At 37.8% G+C, this 8,802-nt stretch overlaps 1 protein-coding gene across 3 annotated transcripts in view; it reads left to right on the top strand.

Annotated features, from left to right (window-relative positions):
* The window catches only part of LRCH1 (leucine rich repeats and calponin homology domain containing 1), a gene marked incomplete at both ends in the record, with an annotated part of 201,090 nt that overhangs the window by 180,820 nt on the left and 11,468 nt on the right, over nucleotides 1-8,802 (top strand). For all 3 annotated transcript variants that reach the window (XM_080690128.1, XM_080690127.1, XM_080690126.1), the window contains one exon: nucleotides 1,546-1,623. In XM_080690128.1, coding sequence (XP_080546254.1) covers nucleotides 1,546-1,623 — 78 coding nt within the window. The remainder of the gene's footprint in view (nucleotides 1-1,545; nucleotides 1,624-8,802) is intronic.

Here is an 8,802-nt window from a genome sequence, read left to right as displayed (position 1 = left end):
CTTTACAGGGGGAGGAGCATTTATTTATTTTAAATAGATGCTGTGCAAATTTAGATTTCATGCCCATTAGTTTTGTGCACCTGTAAGGTGGGATGAGATTTGCTCTCTTAGCAGGATGTGGTCAGTCTTTATAAAACACGTTTCTACACTTCCCATTGGCCTCAGTCATGCTGCTTGCTTTCCTTCTAAGGAAAATAATAGTGGAATATGAAGATCGAGCGAGAAAATGTTTAAAATTTACCATGCAGCCGGACTTGGTGGCACACACTTGTAATCCCCACGCTTGGGAGGCTGAGACAGGAGGATTGTGCAGGTTCAAAGCCAGCCTCAGCTACTGAGTGAAGCTCTCAGCAACTTAGCGAGACCCTGTTTCCAAATAAAATATAAAATCGGTCTGGGAGTGTAGCCCGGAGATAGAAGGCCACTGGGATCCATCTCCAGTACCACCAAAAAAAAAAAAAAAAAAAAATTACCACGCAAAAATTGTAGCACATGGATCTAGTGTCCCTGCTGTCTGTCCCACGCATTCATGGTCATTCATGGTCATCTGGGACAAAGATCAATGTAGTTGTGAGATGCTTTGGGGTAGGTCATAAACATCTGCTATTTTAATTGCTGTTTACCTCTTTGTCTCTTTCTAATTAAATTCATGGCTTTGGATGAAAAGAAGATCAATTAGCTTGGTTAATTTAAATCCTTCAAATGGCAAGAAATGTATTTATTGTTGAGGAAAGGTGATGTCTAGGGCGTATTTTGAGGTGAACGAAAGCAGATTACAAGACCAGAGAATCATGGTTCGCGGACAGCCTCGCCTACTTAGTGAAGCCCTCCGCAACTCAGTGAGACACTGTTTCAAAATAAAGAATAGGCCGGGCGTGGTGGCGCACGCTTGTAATCCCCGCGCTTGGGAGGCGGAGACAGGAGGATCGCGCAGGTTCGAAGCCAGCCGCGCGCGCTGGCTTAGGAGACCCTGTTTCTAAATAAAAATATAAAAATAGGTCTGGGAGTATAGCCCGGAGGTAGAAGGGCTTCCAGGAACCCCAGTACCACCCCCCCAAAAAAAAATAAATAAATAAATTAAAAAATAAATAAATAAATAAAAATAAAGAATAAAAAAATATTGGGCAGGGAGTGTACCTCAGAGGTCAAATGCCCCTGAGTTCATCCCCAGACCCACAAAAATAAATAAATAAATAAATAAATAAATAAATAAATAAATAAATATAAAATTTAAAAAGTAAAGCAGATTACATAACGGTATGGTCCCATAAAAAGCTGTGTTCATATGTATGTGTGTGTTCATGCACATATATATATGCACATGTATAATACTTATTTGCAGAAAACCATTGCATACATATATCACTCTATTTATATCATATACTTACGTATCTGTATACACAGATGTATACTTATGTGTGCATATACATACAATGTCCAGAAGCATACAGTCAAAATACTAAGTTTTTATCGCTAGATAAATAGATGTTTCTGGGTAAGTTTTGATTTTAATCATATATAATTTCTGTTTATTTGCATTTATAGCCCAAACTTAGCATGGCCAAATGCAGAAGAAATGTGGAAAACTTTTTGGAAGCGTGCCGAAAACTAGGAGTGCCAGAGGTAACATCAAAGTTTGTTGAAATAAAAATGTTTTTGTAAGAAAATATATTTATTATATGTGTTTGAATCACTGAGTCTATGTAAAGCTTTGTACATCTTTTTTCGTCTCACTCTTTACCAAGGAATAATCTTGACTTTATTCCATAAAATTTTAATTTAAATTGCTCTCTTGCAGTGAAATTAATGTGACTCTACACAGTATGTTCAATCTTAAGGGATAAGGGATAATAATTTCTTTAAGGTTTTGAAATAAAGGTGAGATTCCAAATTATTGAAAAAAGAAATCAGCTAGATGATTGAGAATCAGTAGACTCTTTTACTCTGAGAACAGAAATTGCTGAGGCCACAGGTGAGCAAGTTCCATGAAATAGAATTTTGAACTGTCCCTATGTCCACAGCTCTTTAGCAAACACCTATGGTTACCTAAGAACTGTTGGTTTCCATTCTTTGTATTTGGATTTTTAGTATGAGAATCAAACTAATCAACATAGAAAATATCGTTGTTATTATTACCATTAATAATAACAATGTTCATGTTTTGCTTTGTAACTTGTTAACTGTTTACATTTACCTTGTCACCCTACATCTGCTAAATTGGCAGCTCTCTAGCCATCCCATTTCTGGTGAACAGAAATGGATAGAAATTTTATTTCTTATTGGCTATTCTATCTTTCCTAAAGCCTGAGGTATAAAATAAAAAAAATCTATCATGAGCTGCTGTTTTTGAGTATGTGAAAGAATTAAAACTCAGTACAATTCTACCAGTGGCAGAAGTTACTGAAACTGACAAAAGCGTTTTTGCTCCCCCTCCCCCTTCCTTGCCTTTCCTTTATTCCCTTCTCCCAATTTTAGCCTAGTGGAGTTATGGAGGATGGGGGTTAGTGATAGGCTTCTAATCTTATTTAAAGAAAAAGATACTACCAGTTAAACTTCCTTAAGTCAGAAGTATATCAATAAAAAGTCACAAATTCATTTTATAAGAGTTTAATTGTGATGTCTACTTTCAGCAACATTAGTCTGTGTGTCTAATTTTAATATTTCATATACATTCTTGACTTTGAATATATGTGAATATACTTACATATGTTTTCTGAAAGTTTGATTCCGTTGTGGGCTAGTAAGAATTTTCAGGTGTGAATCTGAAGTCTCCAGCCAAGTTTTGGATGACACATTCTTTGTGTCTGTGCTAGAAAGCGCGAATGCGTTATAACCGAACCCCCTATGATCATTTCAAAGTCACCAGTTTTTTTAGGCTTATAGTGACACAGAATGAATTGGAAAGGCCTTTACCCATTTGCAGTGGGTAGGCTTGGTAATTACAATTTCCTTTAAAGTAGAAAAAAGGAAATTAAATTACTATAAAATTCAGAGCAAAATTTACCAAAATTTCTGAATTATGCCCCTAACACTAATTGGCAACTCCTAACTCGCAATGCTCCTAACACTAATTGGCAACTCACAATTCCCAAGAAAGTTAAATAGAGGAATGGCTTGACCTCTTTTACCAATGTCCCAGTTAACTGTGCTTAGTACAAAGTATATCACCTAGGAGAGTTTTGAAATTATTTTTAAGGTGATTTTTAGGTGATTTTCAAGTCTATTTTCATTCTCTCTCTCTCTCTCTCTCTCTCTCTCTCTCTCTCTCTCTCTCTCTCTCTCTGTGTGTGTGTGTGTGTGTGTGTGTGTGTGTGTGTGTGTTACCACAGAGATAAATAATTCAATAGCATTTTACTGGTGCCTAGAGTTACTTGAATGTCTTTACTGCTAAAAAAAAAATACAGTTATCAATTGACATTCTTAGTGAGCCTGTTACCTTTGTAAAAGAATCACCATTTGGTTTAAAACTACAAACCAAAGTTAAGGGTAAGCAGTTCATGGAATTTTATCCAGTGCGTGTGGGTGGGACACACAGTAGCTGGGCAGATTTAGTTAAATGATTACATGTAAAGTCATAGAATGGGATGGAAGCAATTTTAAAATGGCCCCAATTCTAAAGTCATAGTATTTTCTTCTTAGAAGTTCCCTTGAACACAATCCCAGATATTTGCCTCAGCATTGGTTAAGATCCATGACACATGTGTGTGATTCAACAGCTAGAACCACAGAACCAGCATGTGGTTTGCTGAATATTCAGAAAATGTGTCTCCGCAGGATGTGGTAGGCTGGCACCTAAATTCACTGAACAAATAGTAGGGGTAGTGAGGAAGACTGTCCTTCAGTGGAATTTTAAGCCCAGTTTTTACAGTAGGGTAGGAAAGAGTTGCTCTTGAATTTTAATACATGTGTCTTCTTTGGCTACATTCAGAATTTTCAGCAGTGGGAGGCACCATTGATGCCTGGTGGTCAGCTGTCCAGCTCTCTTTGACTTTGGTGCAAGTGTCAACTCCGCCTGGAAGACAGGCTTTGGTGGCCTTCTAAGTCCTTTAGGATAGAGTTTTGTATCACCCAAGAATCTGGGTCTAGTTCGGGCTTGGGCCCGTGAGGACATTTATGGGCATGCTGAGTGTTCTCTGTCATTTCTGAGTTGCCCTGGTCTTTCCTGCCCGCTGACCTCCGCGCAGCAGGTCCTGGATGGCTCTTGTGGGTTTCCAAATGGATCCACACTTAGAGCTATTTTAGGTCTGTCGTGAGTGTTCTCTCAGGAAGAGAGAAATCTCCAATTTAAGAAGCATCAAAAGAATTAGGAAATAGATATTTATTTGGTTTGCCAGGGGAATTTTTCTACACAGTTTTCAATAAGTAGCCTTGATCTCAGAACTCTGTAGGGAGTGAGGTCCTTGGTATAACAGACTTGAAGAGAGAATTCTGAGTAGAAATACACTTTGTTTTGTGGCTGCCCAACCCACATCTTGATTCCTGTCTCCAGAGAGAAAGTTAAGAAGATTAAGGGCAGGGCCTCTGTTTCTGGGAGCAGGGGGCAGGGTGGAGAAGGACGTGTGAGCAGTCCTTGGCTGACTCCTGCTGTCTGGCCGCCCAGGTTTTTTTCAAAACTGTACGAGGTAGCAGGTTTTTAGTCCATGTCCACAAGGACAGGTCACTTGGTGTCCTCATCTTTTGCCACATGGAGCTAAAATCCTAAAATAGTTCAGATGTTAACAGTGATTGCTTAAATATAAGTGAAATTATGGCTAGTTTTTCTTTTCTTTCCTATACCTTTTATATTTGTACTTTTGTTGTATTTTATGAGATTTTATATTTGAAAGTGATAATGATAACATGCCTACTCTGCACCTATTGTGAGGATTTAGGAAATTATACGGATGTAACTGATTGGAGTTTTTGTTATTTGAAAACAGTGTGTAAATTGAAGCTACTATTTTGTGGGTAGTTTTTACTTTCATCTTGAGGAGAAATTAATTTCTTATCCTTCTTGAGCCTTTATACCTCTTTCCCACTCACCCCTGTTAGTTAATATTAATTTTTTGTGGGGAGTGGGACCCAGGGGCATTCTACCTCTGAGCTACATCTCCAGTCCTATTTTTTTATTTTTATTTTAAAACAGGGTCTTGCTAGGTTGATAAGAGTCTCACTACTTAATGAGGTTATGCTCGAAACTGCATTCCTCCTGTCTCAGTCTCCCAAATACTGGGATTACAAGTGTGTACCACCATGCCCAGCTCTTAATATCAATTTAAATCATAACCCTCACTCTTTGGAGAGAAGATTTTTGCTGCAATATCTATTTTAATTTTGCATTTAAATTGGCTAATTCCAAAGTTGAACATGAACACATTGAAATATAGACTGACAGGCTTATAATTATGTCAATTTGCATACTCAATAATAAAAAAAATCCCATGTCTAGCTTGTAAAATCAGTTCATCGTTTCTGGGTAGAATGTGCTTACTACTCATGTAAGCATCTTTCCCTGGTATGTACCTTCTGCTCAGTGGTGTGACATCTTTTCGTGTGTTTCGTATGTGCAAGTTTTAAATTATATTTCTAGATAAAGTATCTCACTACTATTAGACTTACCCTCTACATCCATAAAATTGGCATTCAGTTAGCATTTATTTGGAGGAAACTGGAAATACTTTCTACCTCTCTTGTCTCCCTGCCACAGTCTACCTTGTCCCTAAATTGGGACTTTCAGTTTTCAGAATGACCATCAACATTCCTGTGTAATGAGCATTTTTATTAAAAAAAAAAATACTGTGTGAGAGTGAGTGTGTGTGTGTGTGTGTGTGTGTGTGTGTGTGTGTGTTAGTGTTACTAGGGACTGAACTCAGGGGAATTCTACTTCTGAGCTACACCCTCAGCCTTCTTTTTGAAAATGTTTTGTTTTGAAACAGAGTTCTCTCTAGGTCGCAGAGACCCTTGATACATTGCTAAAGCTGTCCTCAAACCTGCAATCCTCCTGCAAGCCTCCCAAGTACTAGGATCGCATGTGTGCACCACCATGCCTGGCTAAAAAATACTTTTTAAAGTATATTTAACTAAGTTAAATATGTTCCAGAGTTCTAAATAAAACTTTATTACATATGATTAGCTCTTAGAATTCAGACTGTATGACGACACCCACAACTTCTGTAAAAAGAAGAAAAAAGAAAAAAAAGGAGACATGTTGGTAAATCTATTTCACTTGCGATTATGTCCATTGAACCTGATTTAGTCTTTAATAGAATTTTAGTCACACTTTTGTGCTCATTTTAAGCAAATCATTTAACCTCTGCTGATTGAGACTTTTGCTCAGTGGAATGGGAATTAGCATCTGCACTTGCCTTTGGGGACTCTGAGAGAAATGACTGTGTCCTTCAAATGCTTTAGAAAATAACAAATGTTCTATAAATATACTGTGAAATTTTGCTTTTTTAAATTTCATTGTTTTTTTTTTAGTATTTTGCAGTCTTAATCTTCAGAAAGAAATAAAATATAATCTCTAAGTCCGTTTCATTAGAGCATAAAGGTCAGAAAATGCCAAATTTCCTTTGGAATTTCAGTCCTGGTTTTCTCATAGCCTTGCTGCAAGGGCTGGAGCTGGCTGCTGTTGGCCCTGTGATGTAGGGTTGAGTCCAAGGCAGATAGTTGTCAGGTGGCCATAGCAGCTCACCCTGCATACATGAGATAATTATGCCTACCATCCAGGCTTAGACCTTTTTGTTCATCTTTAGATACTGTGTTTTTAATTTATTTATTTATTATTTTTCTATTTATTATTATTATTTATTTATATTTTTTTTTTGGTGGTACTGGGGTTCCTGGAAACCCTTCTCCAGGCTACACTCCCAGACCTATTTTATATTTTTATTTGGAAACAGGGTCTCTTAAGCCAGCACTGCTGGCTTCGAACCTGCACGATCCTCCTGTCTCTGCCTCCCAAGTGCAGGGATTACAAGCGTGTGCCACCACACCCGGCTTTATTCATCTTTAGATACTGCATTTTTAATTTAAAACACCATAGGCTGTAGCTCAAGGCCTGCCCACTGTAATTAAGCTCGGCCTTCATGACATCTTGAAATGGTTTCCTCGATGAGTAAAGGAGTCCGTGCTGCCTTTCTGATGAGAGTGCTTTTGAAAACTGCAAAGATGGTCGAGGACCATCTTTGAGGTTGCTGCTGGCAAGCAGACCAGATCTGTTCCATAAGGTACTGGGAAATGTATTGAAATGCTTGCTGGAGATAGAATGGTTTGCTTTTAGCATGGAAATACCACCTTTGTGAAGAGCACATTTCACTTTGTATGTAAGCCTTCTGTCTTCTGTCTGTTTTGCTCAGATTTAACTGGTCAAGTACAACTTTGCAATACAAAATGTTTATTGCAATAGAAAACTTCTTTTCATAGAAGTTTCCTCATCGTTAATCCTTGATCAGAATCTTCCCCACCCCATGTCATCCAATTTATGTGTAGTTATTTTAATTCTTGGGAAACTCCAAATCCACTGACAAAACAAGCAAGATCTGAATAGATGTTGCATGATTCATTCATCTTTAAAAATATCTTTAAAGAGTAATCTCTATCTTCAAAAACAAAATACAATGGAAGATATTTTTTTTTACTCAACCCACTTGACATTTTAGTATTCCTGCCTACCTGAGGGCATCAAGCTAACTTCAAAGGATACAAGCATGACCAACACTCTAACTTAGAATCATTTTTCTGTTGCTCTCTGATTTGCATCTGCTTAGCAAGGGGGCTAAAATTAAGGGGCAGTATCGCTGCATAGTATATAAAAAATGTATATATTATATATATTTCAAACACTTTTTCTAATTGGGAAATAAACTGTATTTATGTAATATATCACAAGTATGTTCGACTCTTGTTTAATTTGGAAGAAAAAAATTAAGTTTTCCTTCTTACTGTCCTATCAAAAAAATTTTTTTCACGGTACTGGAAATGGAACCCAGGGGCATTCTACCTCTGAGCTACACCTCCAGCCCTAGTTTTTATTCTTTATTTTGGAACAGTGTCTCACTGAGTTGCAAAGGGCCTCACTAAGTAGCTGAGGCTGTCCGTGAACCGCAATTCTCTGGTCTCAGCCTCCCAAAATGCTGGTATCACAAGCTTGTGCCACCACGCCGCCTTTCCTATCAATTATAATCATTGTTAATTTTAAGCTCCACGGCTTAAAATTCTGATTCAGAAAGTCAAGTGTATTGGGAGCCTATTTGCTTCCTGACAGCAGTTAACTGCCAGAGGTTAACTCAGAAGACTGAGCATCTAATTTTTGCATTTAGTTAATGAAGTAGGTGATCTTCCTCCTTCTAAGGTGATTATTACATAGATAAACACAGAGGCCCCATCCTTTTACCACCTGTGTAATGGCTAAGGCATTTACGTAATAACCCTGTGTGGTTTGTAGTTGAATTCTAATCGAACATCCTGGAAGCCTATAGAACTTTTGTTTAATGTGACTTTGCAAAAATATGAAATTTAATTATATATTGACACATGTAGGGATATAATTAGAAATAACATGCCGCTGGGCGTGGTGGCTCACGCTTGTAATCCCAGCATTCGGGAGGCTGAGACCAGAGAATTGCGGTTCGCAGACAGCCTCTGCTACTTAGTGAGGCCCTCTGCAACTTAGTGAGACCCTGTTTCAAAATAAAGAATAAAAAATAAGGCAGGGGGTATAGCTCAGAGGTCAAATGCCTCTGGGTTTCATCTCCAGACCCACAAAAAAAAAAAAAGAAAGAAAAGAAATAACAATCTCCAGAGTTTATCAACAGTTCTAAA

The sequence above is a fragment of the Muscardinus avellanarius genome (genome assembly GCF_963383645.1).
Source record: "Muscardinus avellanarius genome assembly, chromosome: 2".
NCBI classification, from domain to species: Eukaryota; Metazoa; Chordata; class Mammalia; order Rodentia; family Gliridae; genus Muscardinus; species Muscardinus avellanarius.
The sequence above is the reverse complement of the archived record's forward strand: the minus strand, read 5'-3'. Positions and strand labels throughout refer to the sequence as shown.